A 16,205-nucleotide genomic window follows, 5' to 3' on the forward strand; every position below is an offset into this window, starting at 1 on the left:
GCCAAATCTGCCCTAGTGTCTATGTGGCCAGCAAGCTAAGTGTGATTTTTGTATGTTTCAATGGTTGGGAAAACTTTGTGACATGTTAACATGACATGAAATTAAAATTTCAGTGTCATAAATTTGATGTGAACACAGCCATGCCCTATTTGTTTACAGGTTGTCTCTGACTGCTTTTGTGCTACAAGAGCAGAGTCGATTGGTCACAACAGATAGATACTATGGCCTATTCTGTGGTCCTTCAGAGAAAAAATTTGCTAACTCCTCTACCAGAGCCAAAAAGGAGTTACATATGTGAGGAAAGAAGGTCAACCAGGAGTCAGTAGCAGGATGGGGAGGGAGAGATGAAAAAAAGAAGGGGTACTCTGGTTCCAAGGGCAGATCAGTTCTGTCCCTCTGGTCAGAGGCAGGGCATTCGCCACCATACCTTTTAGCCCACAGATCCCAGGGACACAGTCTGCTCCATTTTAGGAGTAATCCTACCATCTTTCCTGGTTTTCGTTTCCTCCTCAAAGTTCTATAACGTTGTGTCTTTTTTTTTTTTTTTTTCTCTCTCTCTTTAAAGTAAGCTCTATGCCCAGTATGGGGCTCCAACCCACAAAAACATGGACTGACTGAGCCAGCCAGGTGTCCCTGTGGAGCTGTGTCTCAAAGATTCAGGCAAGGCACAGAAGAGTACAGCACTGCACATCTAACCCCAGCCAGGGATCTTCCTAAGTTGTGCCCATCCCGCCTCTAACTACTGAGGTTCTTCCCCAGGCCACTCCAACAGTTCTCTGGTGCTGCCTGAGAAAATCCCCTGGTTTGTCAGCATCTTACTTCACCTCCCCTTCAGCTGAGGCCTGCTTGCTTCGCTGGGATCTGACTGCCATGCCTCATGCGCACCTTGTTCTGGACTAGTGTTACATATTCATCCCTCAAATTATCTTTACCTTCAGACCTCAGCCCCAGAACACCCTCTAGATTTTCCCCAGTCTCCCGGGTCAAGGGCCCAAAGTCAGATTCAGAACTTGTGCTGTCTAATTTGAGGTTAACCCAAACTGTTTATTGCTTTTGATAGACTCCAACTTAGGTACTTTCCTGAGGCTTTCCACTTCCTGTGGAAGACGCCCCTCCCCTGCCCTCTTCCTCACCTGCCTGTGATAAATAAGCCTCCTCTACTCTAACTCACCCACCCAGCTGCCTCCCAGCTCCAGAGATGGTGGATTTGAGGGGTGTTGGTAGGAAAGCATGGGAACCTGGGAATCCCTACCACATACACCCAAACCACAATCTCTAGTCTAGGCTGATCCTCCCTGAACCTCCGTGGTTCACGGAGAGGGGGCGGCTCCCTGACTCAGTTCACTCTAGTGCAGGAGCATGTTAAGTTAAAGTGTCTAAAAAATAAGTAAAAATAGGGCGCCTGGGTGGCTCAGTGTGTTAAAGCCTCTGCCTTCGGCTCAGGTCATGATGCCAGGGTCCTGGGATCAGGCCCCGCATCGGGATCTCTGCTCTGCGGGAAGCCTGCTTCCTCCTGTCTCTCTGCCTGCCTCTCTGCCTGCTTGTGATCTCTGTCTGTCAAATAAATAAATAAAATCTGTAAAAAAAAAAAAAAAAAATAAGTAAAAATAAAATGAAGTCTCTATCTGCAAAACCAGGCAGAAAGGGGAGAGTGAGAAATGAAAGAGGATCTGGTCAGAGAGAATCTGGAGGGGAGCTTCTCCCTTGCATGTTGTTCTCACTCTTATCCCTCCCTCTCTGTCCCACTGTCTAGACCCTCCATATTTCTGCTCTACGGGGCTCCTGACAGAGGGAGCCTCAAGGCTGGGCCACTCACGCCCTGGGCCAGCCAGTGGGCCCTGCGCCAGCCAGTGGGCCCTGCGCCAGCCAGTGGGCCCTGCGCTCTGCCGCACCCCTAGTTAGCAGAAAGGTTGAAGCTGGTTCAGTGAAGAGTGTGGGTCTCCGCAGACCCAGCTGTGAGCACCTGCTTGCAGGGAGGCCCAGTCGGGTGGGGAAGTCTAGGAGATAAATTTAGTCTGAAGTCTGCTGCTTATCGGGTGGGTAGTTACCCTGGGGAAGCTGGGAGGGGGGAGGGGAGAGGAATTCTGACCCAGCTGAACTGAGACCTCACAAGTTCACCCCCAAGTACACTGATACAGAACCACAATCCCCTTCCCCCAGCAAGCACTCAGAAATGACGCTGGCCAGTTTCTGCACGCTTGATCTCTCTTGTGCATACGAAGATTGTTCCTATAACCTCCCCACCCCCACCTCAATTCTCAGGGGTCCACTTCCTCTGAGTCCTTCCCTAAATTCCCCCCAGTATGCCAGACCTCGGGGCCACTCTACCACATCTCTCTGGCCCTGGTTCACAGCTTCCTCTCTCCCAAGTCCCTCCAAAGGGTTTCAGAGGTCAAAGGAGAGGTGTCTTGCCACACTACTCCCCTTGAAGGGACTAGGAAAAGGGGTTGCTCCGGGTCAGAGTCCCCTTCCTGAAAGCTTCCACACTGACCCCATACTGACTTCATGACCAGAGGAAAAAACCTTTAGGGGCTGCACTGAATCCCAGCTTTAAAATGAAAGGGGAGGGGGCAACCCCTCAAACAAAAGCCCATACTCTAAGAAGGCAAAGGCTGGTGGCTGTCAGGGAGCTCAGGGACAGCCACAAAGACCAAGGAGGTGCTGAAGCTGGGGGTGCCCTAAGAGGGGCTGCGGCTGCGATCCCCACCTGTGATTGGTTCTTAGACTCAGGCCAAACTCCAAACCTGCCCAGCAACAGCCCTGAGAGGCCCTAAGAGGGAGGGGCACTTCGGAGAAGTCAGCTGAGCTGGGGCCACCGCCCAGGCTGCAGCTTCCAGGAATCGCTGGGAGGGTCCCAGCTAGTCACTGCCACCCCCCCCCTCAGTCTTGGGACTCCGCCTTCTGCCCTCTGTATCTACTGGGCTGGGACAGATCCCATGTCCCTGATCACCCACATCTCTGATCCCCTTACAGGTTCACCCAGAGACAGAAGAACATGTCTAATAGCTCCTCTTAAGGCAGAACAGAGACACTGAGACTGCACTTGCCCTTTTCCTCACTCCTTCCCCCAGGGTGAGTCAGTTTCATTTTCCTCTCCCTCCACTCCCTTGGCCTCCTTCCTCATCCATTTTCCTCCCAAGATGTTGCCCAAAGTCTTCCTTCTCAGCCACTTCCAACCCAGGAGAAGTCTAAGTCGCCAGGCAACAGCATGACCCCAGTCTGCTGCTAGAGTAGAAATCTTCTATCCTTGGGCAACTCTGGTATCCTTCACAGGGCCTTACTGTGTTCAAGGAAATGGTCGTCAGAGTTCAACTGTTTTCACAGGCCTTTATTAATGGCCTTACTTGGTCAGAGCAGAGATGCAGAGCTGGGGGAGGGATGCTTCCAATGGGGATGAATCTGATTCTGTTGCACTGCCCCCCTTCCTCTCCTAGACACAGGGACCCCCAGGAAATCCGGCTTCCAGAAGCAGAGACCTGGAACTCAGACCTCAGAATTGCAGAGGTCCGTACTGTGGAAAAAGCTGCCCGCTGTCATACCACCTCTAGCAAGCTATTTACCTTGAGCAATGACAAGACCGCAGGAAGGGAGACTAGCATGATACATCTCTGAAGAATGTGTCTCTGGCAGGACATCCAGTACTGCCTTGGCTCCACCCTCGACCCCGCCCTAAGTCCCCTAGAGCTAGGCCAGGCCAGGCTCCTCCTCCTCCGGTCCTTTCCGCAGAGGGAAGCAGGGAGGGGGCAGAAGTCACTTCCTTTCCCCCACCCTAGCAAAAGCAATAAACCGAGAGCTTAATGCGGAAATGGGTGAGGGCAGAAAAGATGGGGGAAGCAGGCAGGAAAGAAAGAGAACAGGAGAAAAGATCCCCGCAAAGCCAACTGCTATTCAGCTCAGCCCCAGACTGAAGGCAGGGCTACTGGATTTGAAGAGACTTTACAGAAAGACTCAATCTATGGAGAAACCCAGCACAGGCCATGCAGTTTTTCCTCAGCGCTGGAACCAAGCTCCCAACTCCATACCTAAAGTGGGAGAAGTGGTGACCTCTAGTGTTCGATGGCCAACCTGCAGGGCCTATGGTTGGCCAGGATCCTCTCCCAGGTTTGGGGCTCACTTAACACACTTTCTGGGCCCAGACTCTCTCCGCCTGAGCTATAGATACTAGTCCCCCTTCCCAACCCTCATTCTGACCTCACACTGCTTGTTTAGGTGGCCCACGTGGATGGGTCCCCATCAGGACAATAAAGAGCCTGTTTCTCATTTGTCATAATCATCTTTAATAAAAAATAAATTAGTTCTGGGGGGGAACCATTTTCAGAGGTGCGGAGTAGGAGCAGGGGCTAGGGTGTCTTGTTCTATTTTTGTCTTTTTTCCATCCTCTGCCCAGCTGGTCCCTGCTCTGGGGAGGTAGTCTCTCTTCCTGGGGTAAGGCAGGACTGGCAGTGGCTGATTCCCATCCCTAGCTGATTCTGAGAGGTAGGGATGGAGAGACTAAGTGTGGGGAGAAGGGGTCAGATGGTAAATGGTGCTTTAGAAGAGGTGAGGCCTGAACATGAGAACTGAAGTTTAGGGCAAAAAGTCGGGTTGATGGGGAGACCAGGTGCTAGGCAGTTTGGATTACTAAGGAGCTGCAAACTTGCTTTCCTCTCAGCCTAGAAAAGTCTCAGGGAAACAGGCATTGTCCACTCTCCACTCCTCTTCAGTCTGTTTCACTTCTTTTTTTGAAAAATAATATGTGTATGAGCACATCCGTCCATGCAGGCCCCCGATACACATGGGGTGCACATGTGCACACAGAACATCACACCACACACACACACACACACCCAGCCACATATCTTGGCAGTTGTCTTTGCCACCTCCAACCACCCTAGGCGGCATCCCTGATGAGACTAGGGCAGGCCAGAGAGCCAGAGAGTAGAGTGAGCTGATGGGTGGGTGACTGATGGTGGCATGAGGAAACCATGAGGAGAGGGTCTCCTGTACCCATTTCAGGCAGGCTCTGGGGAAGAACGCTCCAGGACATGGGCACAAGAGCGGCAACAGGTGGCTGTGTAGTAGGGATAGACGCAGAGACGGGCCTGTACCACCAGGGGGCAATGTGGAGAGCTGTCCTTGCATTGATCATCTGGGGACAGAGGAGGCCAGTGGGCACATCACCCAGACCCTTCCCTCTGGAGGTGCAGTGCCCACCCCCACTGGTCCTCTCTCATCCCTCCCATACTTCAGTTAACTCCACTGTTTGGGGGGTTGGGGGGGAAGGGCTCTTTACCGGGGCGCTGGCTGCAGGGCTGGCTGTTACAAGGTCGTTTCCTGGAGGGCCGCAGGTGAGGAGGGCATCGGACGCTGAGGGTCTGGTTGGTGGTCAAACACTGGACCTCCCTCGTCTGAATACCCCCCTGGCAGGAGCGAGAGCACTGCGGACACCCCGCTATCAAATCAGACCTTTGTTATGACCCAGGTTCCTCCTGACCCCCAGGCCACCTCCTTCTCTGAAAGTAGTGTGTACATGTGGGGGGTGGGAGAGGGAGGCCTCTCCTGGAACATTATGAAATCCCACATGGACGGGGCCCACCTGTCCTCCATGTCTACATGGAGATGGGACAATGACTGCAGCTGGCCTCGTCCTAGGACACAGTGGGGATGCCATGAGGGGAGCCTCCCCTTCCCTGGAAGTCTGCGCTTAGTAGGACAAGGGGGCCAGGCACTCACCGGACTCCAGGGCGTAGAAAACCATCGGTCCTGGCAGTCCTGCCCCTGACAGGGCTGCAGGGCAGGGGGCCTAGGCAGGTGGGAGCAGTTGCTGGGAGAAGTCACGTTGAACTCCGTACCCAGTTTGGATACACAGATGATGTCTCTACGCTGTGTGCCAGAGCCACATTCTGAGGAGCACTGATGCAGAGGAAGGGGAGGGTATGCAAGAGGAAGGGAGAACTGGTGTGACTCCTGCCAGCCCACAGGGACTCCCACTGATGGACAGCCCTGTCCCAGGCTTTTCACTCACCTCGGCCCAGGGCCCCGTGTACCAGCACCACGTCATCTCACAGGGTCCCAAGCTGCAGGCACGCATGTCCGGGGGACGGCTTCCCAGTGCACAGCTCTGTTCAGTGGTCCCAGCTCCTGCTTCCTCCTGGCCCACCCCACGGGACTCCCCACTCCCAAGGCAGACCACAGACCGTCGCTGGATTCCTGTCCCACACTCCGCTGAGCACTGTTGAGAAGGTGATGGATTGGGGGGGGGTGGGCTGAGGGTGATGCATCCTGGATCCCCAAAGTTAGGGAGGGCCCGGGTACCAGCCAACTAAGCAGAACCTGTCCTGGGGGCTGAGGACCCTAATGCGAGTTCTTCCTCACTCATCTCGCAGTTCCCAGTACCAGTGGCATCTAGCCCATGATAGGGCTTGCTGAGTATATGCATACGGAAACGTGTTGGAAAGATCTTAGGTTAGGGGCACCAGGGACGCACGACTCGGAGGAGGGGTGCAGGGCCCACCTTGGAGCTCCAGTCGCTGTGGAACCAGGCTGTGGTACAGGGCCCCATGTCACAGGCCTCTCTGCTGGGGGGCCGCGGAGGGCCCGACGCACACTCCTTCTCGCTCACTTCATCACCGTTGCTCCCCACACAGCGGACCTGCCGGCTCCTCTGGCCCCGCCCGCACCGCACTGAGCACTGAGGGGTGGAGAGCCTCTGAAAGATTCCCAGACTTCCCCCTCCCCGACACCCCCGGCAAGCCCCCTCCCTGGGCCCCCAGCTCCACGGCCTCTGAACCAGGATCTGCCTCTGACCCCTGACTGAGCGGTTCCATGGCTTTATGGGCTGAGGGGCAGGCTGGTGGCTCTGGGCCCCCAACCCCTGTCCAGGGTCTTAATTGGGTTTATAGATGGGAGCTTCTCAGGAGGTTCCTTCCTCACCTAGCAGCCTCCCTGCCAGGTCCCACTCACCTGGCTCCAGGGGGAGCGAACCTCCCAGTGGCCACAGAGGCGCAGCTGACAGGACTGGGTGGCATTGGGCCGGGGGAGGTGTCCACAGCGCTCGGGAGGCACCGAGGAGCCACCACCCCCAAACTCCTGGCGGCAGCGCAGCTGGCGGTGCTGGGTGCCGGGGCCACAGGAGCGGCTGCAGGACGTCCACTCGCCTGCCTCCCAGCTGCGCGCACACGGCAGGTGCGGAATAGGCAGAGACACAGAGCAGGGAAACAGAGATGGGTGCAGCTGCCACGAGTGGGCTGGGGGGGACCCGCAGAGGGGAGGGGGAGTTTTCATCACTTTGAGTCTGACGTCCCTTGTGGGGCTCGGGCAGCCAGGTTTTCTTCCTGTCTAGGGAATGTAAGTCTTTCTCTTTTTTAAAAGATTTTATTTATTTATTTATTTGAGAGAAAGAGAGTGTTTGCGCATAAGGAGGGGAAGGGGCAGGCAGAGGCCAAGGGAGAAGCAGGCTCCCCGCTGAGCAGGGAGGCAGATGCGGGACTCGATCCCAGGATCCTGAGATCATGATCTGAGCCGCCCAGGGTGAGATCCTACGGCGGTGTGGATGTGTCTGCCTGGGAAAGCTCTCGTGCTTCTAAGACCCTAGCCCTCCCTGTGGGCCGTACTCACTATGGGGGGCATGGAGGACCATGGCAGGGCTCCAGGGGGGCTGGGGGCCTGGCGCCCATGGCACAGCTGTGTTCATCCAGCTCCTCCCCTGACTCACGAGAAATGCAGAGGAAGACAGGGCGCCAAACACCTGAAGGGGATGAGAGGGAAGCCACAGGCAGGATGGCTCAGAGCTCAGTGGGGTCCCAGATGCTGGGATCTGACTTGTTACAGAGTCAAGGCAAGGACCACAGTCCAGGGTGTGGGATCAGGAGTGCCAAGTCAGGGATGTGAGCTAAGGGTGCCAGGAATACAGGCTGGTGCATGAGGTCTCACCTTTTCCGCAGGATGCTGAGCACTCCGAGTGTCCCACTCGCTTCCAGTATCCAGCTGGAGACCCCAGGGGTGTCCTGGGATGGAGTGGAGCATGCATCTGGGGGATCCGCACCTGACGCTGGAGGGTGCCTGGGGTCCGGGCAGGGCGGGGCATCGAAGCGGGTGGGGGCTCCACCCTCAAAATCTCTGTGCAGGGACAGTTTAGTAGGCAAATCAAATACCTGCCACTGCCCTGAAGCTCCCCTGGCAGTCCCTCCCCACCTCCGAGGTCTGGGGAGCAGAGTCTCACCTGGCTGGAGTTGGGGGAAGTGGGGCTCTGGGGTGGTGCTCCCAAGGTCTGGAAGAACTGAGGAGATAATATACTGATAAAAAATGCCTGGGTTCTCCTCCTGAAAGATCACCTGGGAAGAGAGAAGATAATGAATTGTCTGGGGGAGGAGGCAGGGGGGGCATACTGCTAGCCTTCTCCGCCAATCTTGTGCCCCACAGCTTTGCTCCCAGAGGGAAAGTCCCCCCTCTCCAGCAGTCCAGCTTTCCCAGGCCCCAAGCTCACGTAGACATCCACAGGCTGGGTCGTAGGACCTTTGGCTGATAGACTCTCCCCCTTGCCCTCCTCTCGTGAAGGCCGGTTATACAGGAAGACAGTCCCACTGGCTGTGTAGGACCCAGGGGGATCCACGGCCCAGTTTCCATTGATGATGGACTGGCCCCCAGGGCCTCGAAGGGCTGAAGATTGGAAGTCAGGGCACGGAGTCGGTCATAATGTCCTCCTCCTACACCCACCTTAGCCACCCAGAGCCCTTGGTACCCCGCACCCTCTCGGCTTCCTCCCACCTAAGCAAGGGAAGGAGCCCCTGACTTCTCTCTGCTTGGCCCATTTCCTGAGCTCAGTGGGGTTGTGGAGGGCTGAACCAAGAGACCAGGAATAGAACAGGGACCCAAGACTCGGAGAATCTGGAGAGCTCACCGAGATAGTTGGAGCTGGGCCGGAGCTGGGCAATCTGGAGTTGCGTGGCTCCGGCAGGAATTGACAGGATCTTCTGATAGCCCAGAGGGCCCCCTCGATCTGTGAGGTTCCCTGAGACGAGGTGGCAGGTGGAATCATCCCCTCCACAGACCCCACAGCCATCTGGATGTCTGCCAGAGCCGAGGATCCCATCACAGCCGGGGCTCTGGGGGAGAGTGAGGCAGGGGCTTCCTGAAGCCAGACCCCGCCGCACCCCGGCCTGGTCCTCTCGGGACCCTCCAGCTCACCCTGCATCTCAATCTTTACACTGTGACAGAGAAGGTGTTCCTGTGCCAGCCCATCATCCCCAGCCAGCCTCAGAGAAGCATGCACGTGACTGAAGGGTTCCTTCTACAATTCACTTCTGGCTCTGCTCTCATCTCCAGCTGGGTAGGTGAGAACTTTCCTTTTTGCAGTATCAGCCTGGGGTTTTGTTTCTGTGATGATGACTAAGGAGACTGTGAGCATGCCCACGTGTGTGTGCGCGTGTGTGCATACATACACACACACACTCCATCCTCTCTCACCAGACAGCGTCCAGCCACGCAGATATCTAGTGCTCCAGGCTGACACAGGGTCCCATCCTGGACCTTTTCCGTGTGACGGACGTAGAAACGGAAGCCACGGGGACGGCAGTTCAGTTCACAGCGCTGGGAACCCTGAACTAAGAAACAGGGTGGGAGAGTGGTTAGCTGGGGTCCCGGCTGGGAGGCTGACAAAGGTCCCATCTTGGCTATAGGACATCCTGAGCTCGCCTACATCGCCATGGATGGAGGGAAAAAAACAATTCTATATTCTGAAAGGTTGCTTTGAGGGTCATACAAAAACTGAGTCAGGTCAGTTGAGGTCACTGAGATCAGCAAAGGGGTTGTGAGTCGTGAGAGAGAACAGATACCCGAAACCTATGATTACGTGAGCTCATGAAGGGGTTTCTTGGCATTGGGTTGACACAGGCTGAAAATTAAGTGGACAGTAACTTGGGAGCAAGTGGTCTAGCATTAGCTGGGGCCCACAGTACACCCCCACTCTGATGTCATCACCAGACAGGATATCTCTGACCATGCCCTGTGGACCTGTCAGGTCCACCTCCTGGGATGGACTTCTTCCCGGAGGAAGGCAGCCAAAGGGCACCTCTGTATACTCCCTCTCCCAGCCTGATCCCTCTTCGGGGTTATCCCTCACCATCTGACAGCTGGGCCCTGTCAGAAACCCACTCCCCTTTCCCGGCCTGTGCTGTCTCTTCACCCCAACCCTGAGAAATAAGAAAGAAAGTATTACACAGAGGAGAAATGCAAGAGCCTACAGAAGAGAAATAGAGGGGCTGGTGTCTCCCTCTCCCCAACATCCCCCAGTCTGAAGCCAGCTCATCTTCCCGGGGCGGGGGGTGGAGGGGGGCTGGAAACCTCACCTTCGGTAAAGGGCTCCCATTGGTAGAGCTGGCCCATGAACTCCTGGGAGTCAAAGGCTGCACACTGCAGGGCCCGGGGGTCTGGCTGCTCAGGGGGGCAGGGCTGAGGTGGGGGGATACAGAGGAGTCAAAGCTGGGGAGGAAAATGGGGGTATGGGTCAGGGCTGGATTTGGGAGTGTGGGAGGGGAGATCAGGTCTGTGGAAGAGCTACAAGGCCCCTACCCTGAGGAGGTCAAATGCCAAGGCCCTTCACCCTCAGGTCCAGATCTGACAAGCTGAGGACTGACCCAGACTTAGGGCCAGGGAAGCAGAAGTGCAAGCTTGGGGAGGGGATGGTCCAAGGAAGAACTCACCGCTTGGCTGCAGGCTCTCAGCTGCTCACTCTCCCCAGAACACCTCGGCACAGGGCTATTGGGAGCAAAGAGGCTCCACAGCGAACTGGAGTGGGGGCCATCACTCAGCAGAGGCAACCAGCCATCTGGATAGTGGGGGGCAGGCTCCATGAGGGACCCATGAAGATTTCCCCCAGGTTTCCAGTGCTCCTGGTGGCTTCTGCCCCGAGGGACAGAAAGGAAAGGATTAGGGTATCTCTCAGCCACCTGGAGACTGGCCGAACCCTGAGAATCTGGCATTCTTGGCTGAGGGGACACATGGAAGGAGCTACTTTCTTCTGGGTAGGGGATGGATGAGGAGGGCTCTGTGCCAGAGGCCTGGGCTTTGGGGTGGGGCTGCGTGGGGACAGGCACTTCTGTCTGAGTAGTTTCAGGGCTTGGGGGTTCTGCTGGGGGGTGTGGGGGGCGGGCAGAAAGTTCTGGAGGAGGGAGCTGAATTTGAGCTGTGTGGTTTGTGGAGAATGGTTCTGTTCTTGGAGTCAGGGATGGAAGATCTGAGGTCTGGGAGGTCTCAGCTCTGGGCAGTCTCCGGGGGTGCCTGCGGTTACGATGCAGTGGCAAAGCAAAGGGCACTCTCCCGTAACCAAACATTCCTGGCTTGATGGGGTCTCGAACACGGGACCTGAGAACGTGTAGCAGACATGGGGTCAGAGCTCTGGACGACTCAAGCCCTGCCTCCCCAGCCTACTTCCTAGCACCGAAGATAAGCCTCCCTAAGCCATGCATCCTTTGCTCCCTTTCCTCCGTTCCCTAAGCCCCGCCCCTCAAACAAGGTTCCCGCCCTCCACCGAAGCCCCGCCCCTCACAGAAAGGCTCCGCCCTCCCCCTCGAAGCCCCGCCCCTTACCGCCGAGCTCCTGGAATCTCCCGGGTTTCTGTTCTCCCTAGTTGGGAAGCAGGACCTCGACGTGGGCCACCTCTTCCCCGAGGCTGTGGCCTGTACAGGGGGAGGGTTTCTCGGGAAGTCTGAGGTCTGGGACTCTGACCCCGGGGGAGCAGGGCTTCTGGATGTCTTGGGGGCCGGGGTGGGAAGGGCAGGCCCTGGTAGAGTTGAGCTGTAGGGAGCTGACACGTCCGGCTCCTGCGTTGTACCCCAACTCCACAGGGCTGGGAGCAAGAGGCCCACTGCTCCCAAGGACCCCAGACACCCTCAGGGCCCTGACCCTCCTCGGGGGGTGTCTGAAGAGAGTGTCCAGACAACACCTATGTGGACAAAAAGGTCAGACAAAATTAGAAGGATTTTCGAGAGAACTGTACAGGGTATCTAGTCCAGGACCTGAGGGTGGGGGCAGTTGTTACTGGTCCAAGGTCACAGTCAGTAGCAGAGGTGAGACTTGATATTATTTGGCAAGGAGTTAGTGGGGGGTGAGGGGGGGAAGGCAAATGTGAAAGGCGCCATGTTTTATCAGAAGCTGCAGAAAACAGGACGCCCGGCCTGGGGAAGTGGGGTGGGTGCTAGGGAGGATGACAGGATCACAACCTCTGGTCCCTGGCGCACCTCCTGATCCAGGCAGAGCTCAGGGAGGGACAGAAGCAGCATCAGACACAACTGAGGCCTGCAAACCAGCCAGAGAAGGTGTTATGACACCCCCTCTCCCTCAGCAGGCTCCCCACATCCTGATGCCAGCTTCTCAGAAAGCAGATGCTTCTCATCACTTGCCCCTGCCCAGCCCAGTAAGGGCCTTTCCCTCACTTGCAGAGACAGAGGCGCCCCTCCGCCGGCAGCCCACACTTACCTGCCCGCCCACCTCTCCATCGCTTCTCCCTCGATGCCCTGGGCCTGGGAGAGGGGATCGGAAGTAAACACACTACTCAGGCATCTGGGTGTGGAGGGGCGCGCTCTGTGGGGACAGAAGCCTGGTGTTTACCTCTCCAGGCTCCAGAAAGCCAGGGGTTGGCAGGGATGGCTCCTCAGAAGGACATCTCCGAGTGAGGATGGAGGGGTGGGGGAAGACTGGCCCACCCCTTTATGACCCTAAGGGTGATAGCGGGAAAGAATGCTGCCCTTTCCTGTCCGCTAAGGCTAGAGGGTGGGGGTCTGACCTCAGCCTCCCTACTGTGGCACAGTCCCCTCCCCTCAGCCTGCAGTAACTTCTCAGCTCCTCCCTCCTCCCTCCTCTCAACTAGGGACTATTTCCAGGCCAGCTCAGGCCACACATGCACACGTGTCTTCCTTAAGATGATTTTTTTAATCTGGTTTGCCTCTTACCCTTCCAGAGGTCCTGGACAGTTGAGGGAGGCATGGGTGAGGACAGCAGATACCCACTCTGAGGAGTTAAGAAGTCCCTTGAGGTTTCCTGTTCTTACTTGCCTCCCAGCCTTTTCTTCTGTTTTATTTTAACTAGGCTCCTTCTGGAAGCCCGTGGCACATCTCTGCTGGCCTCAAACACTTTCTAGCCAAGAGATAAACTAAATGGGCTGATGCTTTAATCTCTTAGAAAACCAGGTGATTTTCCCATTTTATTTAATCTCCCTCTAGGGACCAGCGTCCCTCAGCACTGGTTCAGTGAGGGCTTATTTCAGGCCCCGTGATGATGGGCTGGGGGAACCTGGGAAGGAGAGATGCTCCCCAGTCATAGTCCTATCATCCTGAGGAGCCAGGAAGTCCATCCTGAAGTCTAGCTTTCATCATCAGGGAAGTGGAGCTTGGAACCCTAGCCTGGTCTCAAAGCCACCGCTTCCCCAGTCCTCTCCAGCCCCTTGCTGCTCAATACGAGCCCTTCCCACCCCCACTCCTCAACCCGCTCTTAGTTCTGCTTTCCAGGAAAAAAAAAAAAGTTTCTGTTGGATCTGAAAGGCACCCGGGGGAGGAATCCAAGGAGCTAATGCCAAGGTGGGCCAGCTTAGGGGCAGGAAAATGACAGAGGGAAGGGCAGGAATGTACTTGGGGGTAGCAACGCTCTCAGTCCTACTCCCCTCCCCGAGACCCCCAAGACCTAGAAGTTTGAGGGGGGGTTTGCAGAGGCTGAGCCTGAATGTCCAGGGTCACCTCAGCTGTTTCGGGTTGGGAAGGGGTTGCTGATGGCTGCTCCTTCCCCTGGCTGGGCTAGCCACTGAGGTCAGCAACTCCACCCGGATAGGGGCGTAGGGGCTCCAGAGAAGGGCCAATGGTCCACCCAAGTTCAGCTCTCTCCCTGGCCCTGTTGCTTGAGGTCAAAGAGGAGAGATGGGGGTGATGGTCACTGTCTGCCCCTTCTCTACTGCTGGGTACCCTCTCCACTCCCTCTCAGGCTCTGCTTCTCTCTGTCCCCCTCAGCCCCCCACCCCCACCCCATCTCTATCTTGCTGTCTCTCTCTTTATGGGTCTACCCAGTACACATAATCCTGTCCTGAGCTGGGTTTGGCTTTGGCAGTTCCCTGGAGAAGTGAGGGGTGGGGGGTGGGGGTGACGTGAACTCCTGGAGCCCTGGCCAGGCCTGGCTCCCTCTCTGGAAAAGTCCTACCCCACCCCCTGCACAGCTGGGCAGGGGACCGACACCCCCTCCACTGCAGAAACAGACACACATTTGTGCTCCTCACCCCTTTTCATGTTCCTCATCTGGTGTGTCTCACTGCCCAGGGTGAGGAAAGGAAAGGTCAAAAGTGGTCATCCCTGTGGCAGGCGGGACACTGGTCTGGACAAACCTGGGCCCCTCCTGGCTACACCTCCACACCGGCCAGTGAGGATCAAGGAGGACAGACCTGGGCAGGGCTAACCCCTTCAACCCCAGAGGGACCCACTTCTGGAAAATGGGCTGCTGCTTCAGGGGAGAGGGTGGGACAGCGTGTTTCAGGGCTGGCTGGAGAGTCCCTGCCCTGGGTCAGAACTCCTTGGTCCTAACTGTGCCCTCCATTCATGGGTCTTGGAGGACCATCCAAACAGGTGTCCTTCCTTTCCAGTCATCAGGCTCTGCCAGATCAAGGGCACCCCTCCGCAACCCTCCCAGCGTCCCTTACCCCAGCTCCTGGATTTACGGGAGTGACAGGGGCACACATCCTCGAAGGAGCACCCTCCTAGAGGAGGAGGGCAGGAGGCGCCGGCGCGTGCGAGGAGGTCCTGGGTATGTTTTCCAACTTTACTCCGTGACTTAGTAGGAATTTTGGCTGATTCTCCGCCCGGGTGATGGGGCCAGAGTTCCACAGGATCCGAAACCCCCTCCCCAGGAATTCGACCCCAGGAACTGGAAGATCTTCCGAGGCTACAGAGCTGGGGCCGGGGTCGCGGCTGGGGCACGACGCGGGGAGCTGGGGCTACGCGGGGGCGCACGGCAGGGGCTCTAACGGGACCCGGGAGAGAGGGCGGCCGGGGCCAGGGGTCCGGGCGGGGTCTGTACCTGCTCTGCGCGGGCCCCGGTGGCCCGTTAACCCTTCTGTGCCCGGGCGCTCCCTGGAGGCAGCCTGACTCCGCGGCGGCCACTCCGGCCCCTCAGCCGGGCTCGGGACACGGCCGCCTCTGGCCGCGGCTCCGCCCCCGCGCCCGCCCCCGCCCGCCGGCGCCCCGCCCGCCACGCGCCCAGCCCGCGCCTCTCCGCGGCCCCCCACCCCTTCCTTGTCTGGGCCACCCACCCTAGGGCTGCGGGCCTCGACCACCCCCGCGTGCCGGGCGCCGGACCACGGCTCGGGCGGAGCCAAGGAGGTCCCTACCCACTGCGGGGGCAGCCGTCGCTGGGCCCGTGCGCTGGGCCCGGCCGGGCCTCGGGACTCCGGGACCCCCGCTTCCCGAGCAGGTCGGCGCGGGCTGCGCAAGGGGCGCGGAGCAGCGTGGGCGAGCCCCGCGCAGGGAGGGTCTGCGCGCTGTGGCGGGATGAGCCGTGGTACCCGGGGCCAGCGAGTGTCCCTGCACTCGCCTCCCTGAGAGCCCGGTTACCCCTGCCTCTTGGGACTGGGCTGCGAGCTGTGTGGTGTGACAGCTCGGAGACCTCCGTGAGCCTCGGTTTCTTTATCCACAAAATTCTACACAGGGGGCGTAGCAGAAAGAATGTGCTGACATGTGAGTCAGAGGATCTGGATTTGAATCTTGGCTCCCTCCAGGAGCAGCTCTGTGATCTTAGATGAAGACTTCCACCTTTCTGTGCTGCAGTTTCCCCATCTGTAAAATGGGACTAATCTGATAAATATGACAAAGTTGCAGATATGTCTGTCCATCCGTAGCTGGAGGAATGCACCCCAAACCCGGAATGGGTGGCAACACCTGCGGAGGAAAAAATAGGCTTTTGCTTTTTAGTCCATAGCCTATATACTGTTTGAATTTTCACCCAGGAGCATTATCTATTAGTTATTAGTTATGTTAATAAAGCAATAATTTCTACAAAATGGCTGACTACTATTTAAAAATTTTAATTGCCATCTACTCGTGAACCACAGTTGTGCATTGTTAGGTCTACTCAGTATTTTCTTCTCTTTCTTCTTTTAGATTTATTCATTTATTTCAGAGAGAGAGAGACGTACAGACAGCACTAGTGGGAGGGCCAGGAGAGGGAGAAAAAAACTCAAGCAGTTTGTGCTGAGT

General features: G+C 57.0%; 1 protein-coding gene across 8 annotated transcripts; it reads right to left on the reverse strand.

Moving 5' to 3' along the window:
- Positions 1-4,257: 4,257 nt before the first annotated feature.
- Positions 4,258-15,286, reverse strand: ADAMTSL4 (ADAMTS like 4). Of its 8 annotated transcripts, none has more exons than XM_046001289.1 (19): positions 15,031-15,285; positions 12,586-12,692; positions 12,454-12,497; positions 12,216-12,273; positions 11,565-11,920; positions 10,680-11,340; positions 10,326-10,428; positions 9,445-9,581; positions 8,879-9,083; positions 8,465-8,637; positions 8,201-8,312; positions 7,912-8,097; positions 7,597-7,726; positions 6,943-7,147; positions 6,494-6,670; positions 6,005-6,211; positions 5,713-5,892; positions 5,273-5,417; positions 4,258-5,128 (listed from the first exon to the last, which is right to left on the reverse strand). In XM_046001289.1, exons 3-19 carry the CDS (start codon positions 12,471-12,473, stop codon positions 4,992-4,994), a joined length of 3,192 nt encoding a protein of 1,063 aa, XP_045857245.1. In that variant the 5' UTR covers positions 12,474-12,497; positions 12,586-12,692; positions 15,031-15,285; the 3' UTR covers positions 4,258-4,991. The 8 variants fall into 8 exon arrangements, with proteins under 8 accessions (XP_045857245.1, XP_045857229.1, XP_045857208.1 ...); XM_046001273.1 differs by having other exon boundaries at positions 12,198-12,273; XM_046001252.1 differs by lacking the exon at positions 12,586-12,692 and having other exon boundaries at positions 14,654-15,286.
- Between the last annotated feature and the right edge of the window lie 919 nt (positions 15,287-16,205).

This window comes from Meles meles, chromosome 1 (genome assembly GCF_922984935.1).
Source record: "Meles meles chromosome 1, mMelMel3.1 paternal haplotype, whole genome shotgun sequence".
NCBI classification, from domain to species: Eukaryota; Metazoa; Chordata; class Mammalia; order Carnivora; family Mustelidae; genus Meles; species Meles meles.

Bases quoted from the DNA above. Each gene is read 5' to 3' on its own strand.
- ADAMTSL4 (XM_046001251.1), bottom strand. From the start codon at position 14,692: ATGTGTGCCCCTGTCACTCCCGTAAATCCAGGAGCTGGG. The intron at 12,274-12,453 runs GTAAGTGTGGGC...GCTGGTTTGCAG, and splicing joins ATGGAGAGGTGGGCGGGCAG to GCCTCAGTTGTGTCTGATGC. The intron at 8,098-8,200 runs GTGAGACTCTGC...GTCCCTGCACAG, and splicing joins CTTCCCCCAACTCCAGCCAG to AGATTTTGAGGGTGGAGCCC.